General features: G+C 40.9%; 1 protein-coding gene across 1 annotated transcript in view; it reads left to right on the top strand.

Annotated features, from left to right (window-relative positions):
* Positions 1 to 16,459, top strand: part of LOC117141917 (unconventional myosin-VIIa) — a 606,161-nt gene that overhangs the window by 316,974 nt on the left and 272,728 nt on the right. Inside the window, exon 9 of the mRNA XM_033305646.1 lies at positions 8,919 to 9,040. Within this exon, the coding sequence (XP_033161537.1) occupies positions 8,919 to 9,040 (122 nt within the window). The remainder of the gene's footprint in view (positions 1 to 8,918; positions 9,041 to 16,459) is intronic.

Genomic DNA, 16,459 nt, shown 5'->3' with positions numbered 1-16,459 from the left:
TTGTTCTGGATTTTTTGTTGTCAGGGATACTGCTGAGAGTGGCATAAAATTTATGAAGGACTACAATCGAATTTTGACAAAATATGAGGAGGAAAAACATCGCACAACATATCGATCACATTGTAAAAAAGACCTATAAAACTATGTTCAGAAAAATGTGTTTGTAAATATTTATAAATATATTAGCAATAATTAAATTAACACACTTTATTGGCGTTTATCGTTTTTATGTGCTTGTAACTTATTCTGGCTATAATCAGTTATACTGAATATTACAAATTAACTTACAAATAAACAAAAGAATAAGTTGGTAAACTATTTTTAAAGAAGTTAGACGAAAAAAAGTTTACGTAAGAGTAATTTTTCCATATAAACCAAATTTTCCAACTTTGGGGCGATTTGGCGGCCATTATTCGGACATTATCCGATCGGCCCCAAATTTTGTGTAAGTTGTTTTGGGCCCTAGTAGAAATGAATTCTGCCCGGCGGTTTGAAATTTTTTTTAAGGGCCAGTCTTCTATATATATATATTGATCGTAGAAAAAACGAAACATGATTCGAATGAGAATATGTATATATAACGGGAGAGAAAGCTTTAGTCGAGTTCCCCGCCTATCAGATACCCGTTACTCAGCTAGTGTGAATGCGAACGCGAAATTTCATCTGATACTGGGGTATCGATAGATATTAGGGAATAAAATGAGAAATAAATTTACAAATTTTTCAAAGTGTGGGCTTGAGTGGGAGTGCGAAAAAGTTTATTTTCAAATCTATAGAAATTTACAAGACTAATAAAATTATGAAAAAATGTCGAAAAATGGTTCAAAAATGTGGGCGCGGGAGTTTTGGGCGGTTTTAGGGCGTTGGAGTTGCGTCTTTGTCTCTCGAATCTGTATGCTGAGTCTCAACCTTCTAGCTTTTATAGTTCCTGAGATCTCGACGCTCATACGGACAGACAGATATGACTAGGTCGACTCGGCTATTAATCTTGATCAAGAATATATATAGTTTATATAGTCGGAAAGACCTCCTTCTGCCTGTTACATACTTTTTAACGAATTTAGTATACCATATACCATATACGAGTAACTGGTATAAAAATTTATGAAATATAAAAAAAAGGAAATGTGTTTCGTGAAACTTATCTCACTTTAATGCTATGTGATGAGATCTCGACGCGTTGAACCCTGGGTGTCACTAAACAAGTTGTTGGAATTATACAACATATGGAAGATTATACAAAAATCGCGAGAAGCGATTATATTGGGCGAAAACGAGCGATAAGCCACTGCATGCATCTTTAAGTGCAATCGCTCGAAAGATGTCAGAGTGAGAGCGAAGCGAGTTGGGAGCTCAAGCGATAAAGCTTGACTAATTGCTCGATTTGTTAATTTGCCTTTCATAATAGGGATCTTTTGTGGAAGTTTGAGGAGTAGAATATTGGGCTGCTGCAACAAGAATGGATTCCCGTGTTGTGGTTGACTTGTCGATGTCGGATTCACTATTAAGTGTTATGATGTGAATTAATATTCCAAAATATTGATGACAACTGGGGAGTGATCTAATACAGCTCTGGCAGGCATTCGTATCTCAACAGGGTTCGAGGAATGTTTTTGGTGATTGCAAAGTCGATCAGATTAGACAGTTTGTTGATGTCTGTTAGCCAGTATGTTGGGCTATCAGGAGAATCATGGTCAAGTTAGTTGGCGGCTTTTATTATAGTGTTGTATAGATGCGTTTAGCGCTTAAGCTCTTCTCATGGATAAAATTTGGTGGAAGATTCTTCTATTTTGCAATTCCTAATGGCTCTGATGACAGGTCGTCAGTATTCTCTGCCAGGAGCTCGAACCTATTGGTTGAGTTGCTATTGTGTGATTTTTGGTTTCTTTCCCGTTTTTGCTGTTTTGAGGGCTTCCTTTTGATAGTAATGTAGCGGTCCATACCTGTCTGCAAGGTCGACCCTACATTTTTATTTGCATTTAGCTGATGGCGGTGTGCAGCAGTTTCGATTTGTTTGTATACATAGGTTGCGGTCGCTGACCCAGTAGTTGACGAAATTAGGTGAGCTGTCGCTACCGTACCTTGTTGTAACTGCCGTTGCGGTAGTAATTGAGGTCACTGTACTTGTCACTGTCGGTAAGCGAAGCGTAATTTTGGGAAATTTTGGAAAAGTTGTTGTAGTAGCTTTGAGTTGCTGTGATTGGTTACTCAACAGTAATATGAGAGAGAGCAAGAGCGCGCTTTTATTTGCTTTGTTGGTAGAAGTGCCTTTGCCGGGTTTAGGTTCAATTACCGCTCTCTTACTGCATTTGTAATAGTTTCGGGTTGTGCTGATATAAATGAGAAGCAAGCGTTATTTTTTTGCCGGCGTTCGTTCTGCTGTCGCTGTTATATTCGGATTTTTCCTTATTATTTGAGAATATTTAGGAAACACAAATAGATTGCTTTTCGCAGAGCACGTCCTACGCAGGGATTTCGTACTTGTTATTCAAATACTGTTACTCTAACTCTTCGAGCTAACGCAAAGAATCGCGGTACGGTTCAATAAAGTAAATTAGAAAATCAACAAGTGAACAGTTACTCTATTAACTAACCGACATAACTCTTCGAGCTAACGCAAAGGGTTGCGGTACGATTCAATAAAGTGAACAACAAAACAAATTTTGTGACAAAAAAAAAAATAGTCCAAAAAAAAAACGCACTCACACAACAAATACAAAAAAACTTAAGAACCCCAGCCAAAAGAGCTGAGCAAGTTAATAAAACAAATCAACAAATACGAGCGACGGGAAACGGAATACCGCAGCGGCCACCACACCACTTGATCGAAGCTCGAATTTTATATTTAAAAAAATGTAAGTGAGATGTTCATTTATATTTTCAAATAAGGTAAATAAATACTAAGAGCTGTCTAGTGTGAGATTTTATTGTTTATAAAAACAAACTTAAATAAATTTCTGCCTGTTGCAATAAAGTGTTGAAATGCATCTATAAGCCTAAACAAAAAATTAGTTCCAAAACGATTCGAGCCTTTTTTTGTTGCAATACCAAGACAAAGCGGACGACAGTAGTGGCGACGAACTAATAGCCTCATACTTAGAGCGGACTTTAGAACAATCAAATAAAATGAATACTGAACAGGTTGCCCGGATGGAGGCAAAGGTGCAGGCAGCCCTTGAGCAAAAAGCCCGCTTATTTGAGGTGAAGATAGCCTCCCTGACAAACCAGCTTGGTAAAGCTAGAGTTTCTGCACCACAGATAGAAATTTTCCAAGAAGTTGAAATAGTGCCAGGGACCCGCTGTGACGAGCCCTTAGATGTTGCAAAGTCCATCCCCGAGTTCGACGGAAAGATAGAAAACTATGTTTCGTGGAGGCAAGCCGCTTCCGCAGCCAACAAAGTCTTCGAGCCATACAACGGCACTTCAAGACACTACCAGGCAGTGCCTATAATCAGAAACAAAGTAAGGGGACCAGCAGATGCTGTGCTGGCTTCATTCAACACAGTGTTGAATTTTAAAGCCATTATTGCTACACCGGTTCACTTAATCCAACAGCAACTAAGCACGCTGCAGCAGGGCAACTTGGCACTACTGCAATATTTCGACGAAGTGGAAAAAAAACTCACACTAATGACGCACGACTCCGTCGAAACAGCTATATTAAACGAAAAGTTAAGAAGCGACGTGCTTCACGTTTTCGTCTCAGGATTAAAAAATCTCTGAAGTGGGCAGTCTTCCCGGCGCAACCCATAGACCTCCCCTCAGCCTTAGCTCTAGCACAAGAGGCTGAATCAAGCAATGAGAGAGTCATTTTCGCAGCAAATTTTTTCAAAACACCTTCAGGAAAAACCCCAAAAACAAAATTCGCAAAAGTCTCAGAACTGGCGTCAGAACGCCCAACGCAAAGGAAGAAAATCCTGCAAACAGGAATCCCTACTTCCAAAAGAATCAAAAAGACAGAAATGACCAGCAAAACCCAAATATCACAAAACAGCGCTTTAACAACCAAAAGTCCCATGGGCGGGGTCCCGAGCCAATGGAGGTGGATTCCTCCTCGCGCTCCAGGCAACCCACTCAGGGTTACTGGAACAATCAAAAATACGGCGACCAGTGCATGAGGACTCAACAAAACCTAAATCATCTACCCCAAGAAGAGAGTAGCGGTGACTACGAGTCACGGTCACAGCATGAAACGACACAGGTCGAGGACGATTTGTCCGGAGTCGAAAGCTGTAATTTTTTAGCGGAAGCTCCCTGCTTCCGTTCATAAGACAAACGGTTGCAGGGCAAATTATCAGACTTCTGATAGACACAGGCGCCTCAAAAAATTATATAAAACCCCTTCCCGAACTGGCACATTGGGTGTCAGTTGACAGCCCTTTTCAAGTTAAATCAATTCATTGGCACACTAAGATAGAGCAGAAATGCACCATCCACCTTTTCGATGTAAAGTCCTTTTTTTTTCATGAGAGTCACTTAATGACTTTGATGGCATAATTGGCCTTGACCTGTTAAAATAGATCAATGCTCAAATAGATCTGACAATCAACGTCATTTAACATGGCCATGGGATTGAAAAAATCAAGTTCACTAAATGTCAACAGGTGAACCATATTCAAATTAATGACGCAGATGTCCCTCCTGCTATCAGACCCACTTTTGATAGTATGATAAAAAAAAATAATAAAGGCTTTTGCGGACGTTAACGAGTGCCTACCGTACAACATAAATACGGTTGGCACCATACCAACGGATGACGAACCAATTTACTCAAAACTGTATCCGTATCCAAAGGGATGTCTGACTTTGTCAATGCAGAGGTTAAACAACTTATAGCGAATGACATAATACGACCGTCAAAGTCCCCTTACAATAACCCGATATGGGTCGTCGACAAAAAAAGCATCGACGAAGCGGGTCACAAACAAAAGAGTCTGGTTATTGATTTTAGGAAACTAAATCATAAGGCAACCGACGACAAATACCCTATCCCATCCATCCCAGCCATCGATGATGTGCTTCGCGAACAAATCGGCAGGATATGTTATGTTTACGTCGACGTCGTAATAATTTTATACAAGTCCAAAGAAGACCACGTCAGAGACATTGAGTGGGTCTTGAAAAACCTTAGGGACGAAGGCAAGCGGGTGTCCCAAGAAAAATCCAAGTTTTAAAAAAAAACGTGGAATATTTGGGATTTACAGTGTGCGGGATTCAGTCCTCGCCCGATAAAATTAAGGCTATTAAGGACTTTTCCTCACCAAAAACCCTATTCGCTCTTAGGTAATTTTTAGGTCTAGCACGCTACTATAGCTGCTTCATAGCGGGCTTCGCCAACATCGCAAGGCACCTAACAGATATCTTGAAAGGCGAAAATGGCAAAGTAAGTGCCAACTACTCAAGAAAGGTGATAATCGAGTTGTCACCAGAACAAAATAAAGCCTTCGATAGGCTTAAAAATATACTGGCCTCCAAAGATGTAATGTTGTCCTACCCAAATTACAAAAAGCCTTTTGACTTCACCACAGACGCGTCTGGCTACGGACTGGGAGCGGTACTGTCTCAAGACGGCCGCCCGATAACAATGATCTCGCAAACACTGCGAGGTAACGAGGTAAATTTCGCGTGAGCTTCTCGCCATTGTATGGGCACTAAAGAACCTCAGAAATTACCTGTATGGTGTTAAGAATCTTAACATTCATACAAACCACCAGCCTTTTCGGTATCGGACAAAAACCCGAATGCCAAAATAAAACGTTGGAAAGCCTTCATTGATGAGCACAACGCAAACTTAATTTATAGAGCCGGAAAAGAGAATTTGGTAGCAGACGCTCTGTCTTGCCAAAATGTCAATGCACTAGAGGACTCAGTAGACTCAGATGTCGCCACCATCCACAGCGAAGAATCCCTCACGTATACCATTGACGCCACTGACAACCCGGTGAATTGTTTCCGGAACCAAATTATTTTGGAAGAAGGAACTAGGAACTAGGAACCCCAACAGAAGACGCTTATTTTGTTCAAGACAAAAACTCGTCACATACTAAATTTTTCTGATCGCAGCACATTATTGCAAAGCATTAAATATGCAGTAAATGCTGACGTAGTCAACGCAATTCATTGCGAGCTACCCATACTGGCTTTCATCCAACACGGATTGGTTATGGCATTCCCTTCCACCACCTTTAGATATTGCAATAACTTGGTAACGGACATTGTAAACCCAACGGAACAGAGGGAAATTGCGACAGCCGAACATAATCGCGCGCACAGAGCAGCGCAAGAAAATGCGACTATGGGAATACTTTTTTCCAAAAATGAAAAAAAAAAATTGCTTAGGGACTACTTTTTTCCAAAAATGGGTCACTTAACTTCAGAAATAGCTACAAACTGTAGAATTTGTACTATGAGCAAACATGATCGGCACCCAAGAAAGCAGGAAATAGGGAAAACCCCGATAGCGTCGTTTGCCGGAGAAATGTTGCATATAGATGTTTACTCCACTGCCGGTAAATATTTTCTAACCAGTTTTCCAAGTTTGCATTAGTACAGCCTATACGGTCTCGCGCAATTGTGGATATAAAAGCACCACTTTTGCAACTTTTGAACATGTTCCCTGAAACAAAGGCAATTTACTGCGACAACGAGAAATCCTTGAACTCAGAAACCATTAAATCAATGCTCAGCAATAACTTTGGCACCGTGATTTCAAACGCCCCACCCTTGCATAGTCTCTCTAATGGACAAGTCGAGCGGTTCCATGGCACTCTTGGGGATATAGCACGCTCTTATAAGTTGGAATTCACGCAGACTCCAAAGGTAGTACAGTGCATATCAAAGAAAAAATTGAATCAGCACAGCAAAAGACACTTGACCAAATGAATAAAAAAAGGGTCTTTGGTAGGCGATGAGGTTTGGATAAAAAACAATAAGAGACTAGGAATTAAACTATCACCCCTATTCACCGAGGGTATAGTGGAAGCAGACCTAGATACGACGGTTCTTATTAAAGGGAGGGTGGTCCATAAGGACAATCTCAAATAGGCTTTTGACATTTGAAAAATCATGACAACTATTTTAAACTAATTACATTTTTTTAGGTTATATCTTTTCAGTTTAATAATAGCAACCATGACCTTGACCGAAGCGACATTGAGACTCAACGACACTCCCACGAGGACTATATACCTATAGTTTTCGGAGACGTAACAATCTGGGACTCGTACACTTACTTGGGACACACAACTTGACATCGTTCGAAACTTACATCGACGAGACATGGAAATTAATAGACAACCTACCCAAAGACCATATGAGACAGGTACTGAAAACGGCCGTACAGAACATAGCAAACTTTATAACTTCCCTGACCGTTCATCACCGACAAGCACGTAGCATTAACATGATAGGTAGTGCCCTTAAGGCAATTGCAGGAACCCCAGATTTTGATGACTGGGAAGAAATAAAATTCAAACAAAGTCAGTTAATAGAATCCGAAAGCAAGCAAATAGAGATCAACACTAAATTCCAAGCAAGACTCAATGACGTTTCAATGGCCCTCAATGCAATTTTGAAACCAGAAGCAGAGGTCGAACATTTTTACGCAACTATTTTGGCAAAGAATAGAATGATAATTACAAACCTTGAGGACTTAATCCTCACTGTTACACTTGCAAAAATAAATTTAATCAGCCCCCTTATACTAGACAGCATCGACATTAACGAATTATTAAATGAACAAATCACCAATACTAGTATAACCGACCTTTTAGAGGTATCCCATATAAAAGCTTTTCAAAATTCTGAATTATTGTACTTTCTGATCAAATATCCCAAACCTCTGTTAAGCTGTAAAAAAATAGATATCCTTCCTGTCCAGAATAATAACATAATATTAGATCTAGAAGAGGGTAATGCGGTGGCCGACTGCGTTACAAAGACCTTCGCTGTACGTGACTGCGCTGCTACTGTGAGCACCACTTTCTTCAGAAGACTACAAAATACTTCATGCGCTCAACAACTGGTATCTGGAACTGTCGCTCACTGTGCCACACGCCCCGGTCACCTGGCGCCCGTGATAGTAATCGGAGAGGGTATCGCAGTAATAAAAAACGCGACCATGAATGTAGGGGACAGCACTGGACACAAACAGATAATCGCGGGAACCTTCCTCGTGACTTACGACGATTACGTCTCACTAAATGGCACCCGTTACGCGAACCACCGAGGCATCCTGAAGAAGGAACCTGCTGTACCCACGTCAGCCTTGGTCAACGTCACCCTTTTCAGAGAACATCTGAGCCTGTCATTTCTACATGACCTAACCATGAAGAATCGCCATATCGGGGATCTTAGAATAGGATTATCTTCACGATCATATGACGGCTTGGCACTCATCGCCCTATTCCTACTCCTCCTGGGCACCTGGACCAGTGCAGAATGAGAAAGATAAACCCGAAGACGCGTTTCAAACTAGTAGGAGAGGAGTTAACACGCGCAAGCTTGAGTTTGCTGACAACGGTGCTACGCCGGATGCCGTCGCGACAAACTTCCAGCCAAAACCAGAAACCCGCTGCCTGACCGCCCGTTGCAGACGCTGACACAACATTCAGCCAACTTTCCAGCGGCAGCGGCGGCTTCGTGGCCCGACGGAGCTTGCCCTAAGTTTCAGTTTTAATTTTGTTCTCCAATAGTCACGTACACTTAATAAAAACAAATAAAGACACTTTAATAAAATAACCAGTCTTATTCTAATTTATATTCATAAATTCATGAAAAATTCATAATTAATAAATCCTAAATCATGAAAAATCAAATCTCGTAGTCGTACCAATACAACTAATAGTATTTTCAGAGTATTTAAATATTTTAATTTAATAAATCGAAATACTAAATTAAAATACTGCTCCTTTTTTTAGGATATCCAATTCATTAATTCAAGTTATCCACGAGGATCATCGAAATCAAAATGTACTGTAAGCGATAATTTTCGCCATCAGTTACAGTCCCTTATAGATGTTCTCCAAAATACAAAGCCTTGGTAAGTTTCCACTTTCCGTTTTTATATACGTTACTCGTAGAGTATATTCACGTCGTTGTGTATATTCAAGTCGTTTCCGACCATATAAAGCTTATTTTTAAAACATCTGAACGATCTATTCGCCAAATTTCGCCAACAAATTCTTTCGTTACCTCATTCCGAACCGCCATACTCTTATGTGGTATATAAGTCGAATCTAATATTTTGCCCCACTATAAACGAAAGCTCACTGCTTAACGATCTTCAGCGTGTTAAACCTCTCTATTCGCCAGGTCCCGATGGAATCCTTGGCTGTGTGCTCATATTCTGTGCGGAAGCCTTGTACAAGCCTCTACTGAAACTGTTTACCTTATCTCTGGAATCTTGACAGTTCCTTCATATATGGAAGATTTCATTTGTGATTCCTCTTCATAAAAATGGTAGCAAACTGGATGTAAGCAATTACAGAAGAGTCTCTAAATTGTCAGCTATCCCTAAACTTTTTGAAAATGTTATCACTCCTCATTTGCAGCACCTCATCATATCACCGTGTCAAGACGGTTTTATGAAACGCAGATCTACAACCACTAACCTCTTGGAGCTAACTTCTTTCGTAATACAGGGTTTCAAAAATAATCTTCAAACAGATGTCATCTACACTAACTTTAGTAAAGCACTTGACTCTGATAATCATTACCTTCTAGTAAGGAAACTTTATCTATTAGGTTTCCCTGTTGATCTTCTAAATTGAATTTTAAGCTATCTGAATGGCAGGACTCAACAGGTCCTCTTTATAAATTCTCTATCTTGTATTCTCCGAGTCACATCCGGTGTCCCACAAGGGAGCCACCTTGGTCCGCTTCTTTTTACCTTATTCATTAACGACCTCCCCTTAGTAATAAAACATTGTATACTGTGTACTTATGTACGCAGACGATTTTAAATTATGCCCCCAGCACAAGGACATTTCGCGCCATTTGTACTTACAATCCGATCTAGACAGCTTTCAAATATGGTGCCGTGATATCATGTTAAACTTAAATGGCTCCAAGTGTAAAGTTATGACCTTGTGTCGTGTCAACCCAATACGCACGACTTACACTCTAAGTGGGTGCCCTTTGGACAGAATAAAACGGGTTGATGATCTTGCTGTTCTTCTGGATCGTAAACTAAAGTTTCCTGACCATATTTCGACTATTGTCAATAAGCCCAGGGGTGTGCTTGGCTTTATAAAAAGGTGGTCTAAGGAATTTGATGATCATTACATGACTAAGACCTTATTTATTTCGCTAGTCCGTCCGATTCTTGAGTGTGGATCACCTGTTTGGAGTCCACAATACGTAGTCCACTCGGACCGTATTGAATCGGTCCAAAAAAACTTCTTACTTTTTGCCTTGTGGCGCCTAAATTGGGATGCAAACCGTATATTACCTCCTTATTCCAGTAGACTACTTTTAATTAATTTACCGTCCCTAGCTAACCGTAGAACTATGCTTGGAACAGTCTTTATTTGTAAGCTTTTTCGTGGGGATGTTGAGAGTCCAAGTAGATTCACTAGAAACTATACCTTATCTTGACTCTCTACCGCTCTTCCATTTTAACTTTTTTAATACATAATTAAATCCTACTAACACTAATATTCATTAGAGTTATTTTACATTATATTCATTTCCTCGTTTCTGTTCTGTTTTCAATATCGCGTCTATCCTCGAATCGAGCCGTACAATACACCGTAACGCTCCTCGGTCGGTTGGGCGGGAGGTGTGGCCGTGGGACCCATGCGGGGGGAAAGAAAAAAAAAATAAACAAATGACGCTATAGTCTATTTAGACGATATTATAATTCCGACGATATTATAATAAAACCGAACGGGTTCCGAATCAGATCTTACAGAGCAGTACATCATGGAAAACGGTTCTGTCACACCCAGTAATGAAAAAACCCAAGCTGTAGCAAATTTTCATTTACCGTCTGATCGAAAGGATTTTTGAAATATTTTTGAAAATTCGTTGGAGGATATGCGATCATTTTGTGAAAATAAGTTGAATTTGAATTTAGAGAGTTGCAGAAGGTTGCATTCGAGCAGTTGAAAACAGCTTTAATCAGTAAACCAGTTTTTTCCATATCAAATGAAAACTGAAATCATTAAGATTGCTTATAGGCCATTTTTCGGCGAAGAAGACACATGATCTGGTGGAGAAATCTTATTGAATTCCAAAGCTGAAAGATAAGGTGCTGAAAGTTGTTGGAAGTTGTATTGAGTGCATTTTAGTAAAATCAAATGCAGGTAGACAGGAGGGATATCTCAATCCAATTGATAAGGGAGACAAATCACTCATCACATATTATATAGATCACGATGGAGATCACCAAAAAGAATGCATTCTCGAAGTACGTTTGGTTGTATCCGACGCGAAGTACTGGGGTAGAGGAGGTTAATTGTTTAGAGAGACATGCGGCAAATTTTGGTAACCCATTCAGGATTGTGTCAGACCGTGGTGCAGCTTTCACATCACATTTGTTCAGGGAATATTAAATAAATCAGCGCATTTAGCATTTATTTATCCCTACAGGTGTACCTTGGGGTAACGGTAAAGTCGAAAGAATGCACAAAATCGTGGTGCCGATGTTGTCAAAGATATGCCTAGAGAACCCTGGAAATGGGTACAAGCATGTGGGTAAAGTTCAACAATTAATAAACAATATCGAGCCCAGAAGCAAATAAGTGTCCCCGTTCAAACTACTAACAGGAAGCGCCGCTTCACCGTGTGTTCTTTACCAACTTCTCTGCGCGTTCTTACTCACAAACTCCTTCTTTGCACGCTCTGTCTCACTGCTTCCTTCCACGCGCGGTCTGGTTCGCTTACTGTCTACTCCTCCGCCTTCAGACTGCGTTCGCGCCGGTACTCTCCTCGACTATCCTCGCGTACGTAAGGCTCCTCGCGTGTTTTGACTGGCTGCCCCGAGCTGCACTGGCGCCGTCCCTTTATGGGCCGCGGAGATTCCGTTATTTCCCCTTTTGCGCACAGCCCTCTCGGGTACAAGGTCCAAATAATGTACCGTTAGTTCATGGTGCGTCCTCTCTGTGCATGTCCAAAGTCCACACCCTTAGCGTTCGACCTTCGTGCCCTTAGACGGATCCAATCCAAGGTCCAGCGCGTTACCGTTAGTTCACGGTCTCTCCGCTTTGCCTGTGCCCAAGGTCTATTAATTACCGTGTGACCTGACCGCCCTTGAATCTTAATGCATCTCAGCCGTCTTCGCTGTTGCTAGGCCGATTCCCTGCATCCAGATTTGTGGGGAGTTTTAAGACTTCTCACAGAACTTATTATTATTATCTTTCCTTGTCTAAGCTTCATTTTCTTGCTCTCTCTCTAGTACTCTCGTACCTGCTCCTTTGGCTTAGCGTTCTAAGACCAATAAAACATATCGTTTGAATTTACTAAATAAACCTCGTCTTTTCATTGCTCAAAATAGCTACTAAAAAGCTTATTAGTCCAGCATTTGCTGACCCCAACGTGATTTGTGCATAAACATATTGCAAATCCTACAAATCAGTTTTAAGCTTTAAAACTTATTTTCATATTAAGCATATTAAGCAATTAATTAACATATTAAGCAATTCTCAGAAAAATTAAAGTCAATGAATATTGGTTACGCAAGATTGCATATACATAAACAGTTATATTGTACGTGTGCATAGCCATATAACAGAAGCTGCAGCTAATTTTTCTTTGCTTTTATTTTCCCACTTTATCAGAATTTCGAGTGGCTATTTCTGCCGTTTCGTTATTATTGCTGTTGCCAAAGTTATTGCTGCTGAAAGTTTTGGAAACGTTATCGCCGACGCAAACATAATGTATCTGCAATAATTTCGTTATATGACTTCGTTCTTTGTGTTAGGTTGGAGCTGATTGATGAGCTTTAGCAAACATTCGGAAAAGTTGTCGACGAGCTCCATGAAATCCAGTGCCAGTGAAGTACCGAACTCGGCATTGCTCCGTTTGGTTGTGGCCACAAGCAGCGTACGTTCAGGAATAGGGCACCGTCGCTGCCCCTCTTGAGCTCCCAAAGTTCGCTCGAGACTATGTCACCTTGGCCAACATGGGTCCACCCAGCAGAACGCTGCAGGACCCGGTGGATTGCTTAAGCCACCTTTCGCCATGTCACAGTCACCTTCAGAGGGTGTGGATCAACAAGGGCCACTCAGCGGCATAATGTCCCAAGAGCCACCGCCGATTCCTGGACAGGCAATGTAGTAACAGTCCGTGCAGCAGCACCCTCCACCGCGTTACACCAGCTTCCGCACCAGATTCCGGCCAACCAAACTGCCCCGGTAGATACCTTCATCCAGAAATGCCCGGAGCGCAAACCTCTGGGTTTGGGTTTCCCAACCTTTCACTAGTGAAGAAGCCGTAGAGTCTTTTATAAATTATGACATCCTCGTCACTGTGGGTTAAATTATGTTGATTACGGGAAAAATTTGCTACATCCAGTCCATAAATATTTCACATTCCTTAGCTTTAAAATATCAAGCATCTGAAATGATTGTACCCCTATCCTGTATCTTTTCTTGAGTAGACAGAAAAAATTATCTTCATTCCTAGCCGTTAGCATGATATCGTTCTTATTGAATAAAAATTTTGAAAAAATGAATTTTTTTTTTTGTTGTAACTTCTATGCTACATACAGTAATGATAGGGACGCACAGTATCCAAAACAGGGTACAGGAAAACATTGATATAACTGTGTAGAAATATTGGTTTATCAAATGCAGCTATAAGCAACAACACAAGCACAACCGCGCGTGCTTCAACAGAAGAGTTGACTCTAGAAAGCAGTGCACCGATTGTCACGAATATAATAGCAAAAACACGTCAGCATCGTCATAAAATCTTAGACCAACCACTTCAATCTTTCGGATGCCGTCCGTTTCCCAATCTCTGCATATCAGATCCCAATTTGTTCTAAAAGTTTCAGTCATATTAATATCGCTGATTCCTAGAAAGCTAATTTATAACAGGCGTCAGGAAGCTCTAAAGCCACTATGGTAGAATCCATCCAGAAGCTTATAGCCGAAAGCCTCAGAGAAGCTATTATATAACAAGCCCGCCTTCTCCAAGACAAAAGATATCGCGTTATATATCTTGAGAAAGCTGCATTAAAGCAAGCCATAGGTTTTTGGGGGAATCGGCAGTGTAGTACATGAGTGTAGTCCTTCAGTGTTACCCTTTAGTCACCTTTTAGGACAAGCCGGGAGCGCTGAGGTACTATTCTTCGCCCGCCACCACACAGGACTCCTGTTTGGGCTTAGCCACCCACTCTGTTGGCCATCTGGTCTGATTGGAACTCTTCATCATATTAATGATTAGGCAGTGTCCCAGCTCGCATGCCTCGCTGTTCGGCAATATAGCGTCCTTAGCTGCTCCCTCTCCACCGTAAACCTGGAACAGTGCATTAGCACGTGTTCTGCTGTTTCTTCGAAATCGACGCAGAACAAGCGTTGGGCTGACTCTACGTGGCGGAACCGGAGTAGATAGGCCACAAATCACCCATGGTTTGTGAGGAACTTCGTTAGGTGGTAGTCCAAGCATTAGTGTTGGCACTCTGATCAAACCGCCATCTAAGGGATGAGCTGGTAAGACCACCTTCCCCGTCGCGACGTTTGCCATCTGTACTTACCCAGCAGGCACTCGTGGCCGAGAGCCTTGATCTCCAGATCAATTGGCAGCAAACCTGCCAGAGCTAGTGCCGCGTCTTCGGATATGTTCCGGAATCCTGTAGGTAAGATTACCTCCGGCAGACATTGCGGGGTGTTTTTTACCAGAATTGTTCTTAAATTTTTGTCCGGTTCTTAAAAATAAAATCAAACCAACCAAAATAATTTCCGATAATTATTTAATATTTCCCTCCGAAGCTATTAGCTTATTAACTAGTTTTTTGGCGTGTTTGTTTGGCTTAATTTGTGTTCCGTTGTCGTTTTATACGTTTTTCGTGTGTTAATTAATTTGAATTCAAATAATTAAGAATTAAGAAAGTACGAAACCTGCTTGGACCTCATTGCCCTAAAACGATCCCTCGACACGTTGCCTTTTCTCCTGGCCAAATATGACTACTGCTACTCAGTATACGAGTCATACGCAGCACAAATTTGCGAAAATATATAGAGAGCAACGCCCCACGTTGAGCAAGCACCGTTGCTACAGTCTTTGATGGCGACTACCTCTGATGGCCACTTTCTGGGACATATAGACGGCAGTTTATTATAATAACCCCAGACTGACACCGGTCAGGAAGCTGTTTCATCTCCTTACCAAACAATCGACGAGTCAAAAGCCATCATATCAAAATCCCCTCTTACAAATGAGGAGTTCGCTCCAGCGTACGAAGCGCTTCAAGGTCAGTTCCAAAACAAGCGACGTTTAGTCAATAGCCTACTCAAGTTCCTTTTCCTTTTTGATATCCCAAGAATCTGATCATGATCCCAAATCTCAATTCTCACATACCCAATAGCATCTGGGATTGTCTGTTGGTTTTCCTCTGCGCAAACAAACTGCTAGAGCTGACCCTTTCTTTATAGGAACAGTCCTTAATTTTTTTTAAAATTTTTTTTTCTTTATTTACATTTGCCCAGGGGGCCATTAACAGTTAAGTATGTTAAATTAAAATTGTGGGATGTTTCTGTATTGTGAATTTAGGTGTGATTTGGGGTGTGAACTAGGGATGATGTATTATGGGGGATGTTGGTTATGGAATTTTTATTGAACTCTGAATATTAAGTCAAGAGTGTGCCATCTCTTAAGCCGTTGACTTTGATTTGTGGATTCCAGCATCATGTCAGGTAATGGGTTTATTTGTTCATTTATCTTGTTCAGGGTTCTCATGCTGGATTTTGCAATTTCTTCTACCAGTGATGGCAGATTAAAATCTCTTTTGATTCTGGTATTCCCACACACCTCAATGTTGTTATCCACGCTGGCCTAATTATCGCCTTGTACAGGAGGATCTTGTTTTTGATGGAAAGTCGATTTCTTCTTTAAAGTAACCAGTACATTTGCCCACTTTTTTTTATTAATAAGGTTGACCTTTCCCGTGATATGTTCTTTCTATGTTAGTGGCAAGACCCCAAATATTTGGTTGTTATGACTGTGCCATTTATCAAAAGAGGTAGAGAGATGCCTGTTCTTAGAGTGGAAGTTGTGTGTGTCGACTTGTCTACAATTATTAAGATGTTCCATCCCGTAACCAGGAGTGCAAATTATCCAGAGTCTGCTGCAGTTTTTGCGTTGCTATAGCAAGCGTGTTGGCTGATACCAGAAATGCTGTATCATCAGCTTGTGTGCAAGTTATCCAACCTATCCAACCTTATCCAATCTACTCTGACCCAGTTGATAAAAAAATTTCAAACTCCAATCTCAGCAGCATTTCCTTTGCCCTTGT

The sequence above is a fragment of the Drosophila mauritiana genome, chromosome 3L (genome assembly GCF_004382145.1).
Source record: "Drosophila mauritiana strain mau12 chromosome 3L, ASM438214v1, whole genome shotgun sequence".
Lineage (NCBI taxonomy): Eukaryota > Metazoa > Arthropoda > Insecta > Diptera > Drosophilidae > Drosophila > Drosophila mauritiana.
Note: the sequence above shows the minus strand (reverse complement) of the source record. Positions and strands in the feature narration are given on the sequence as shown.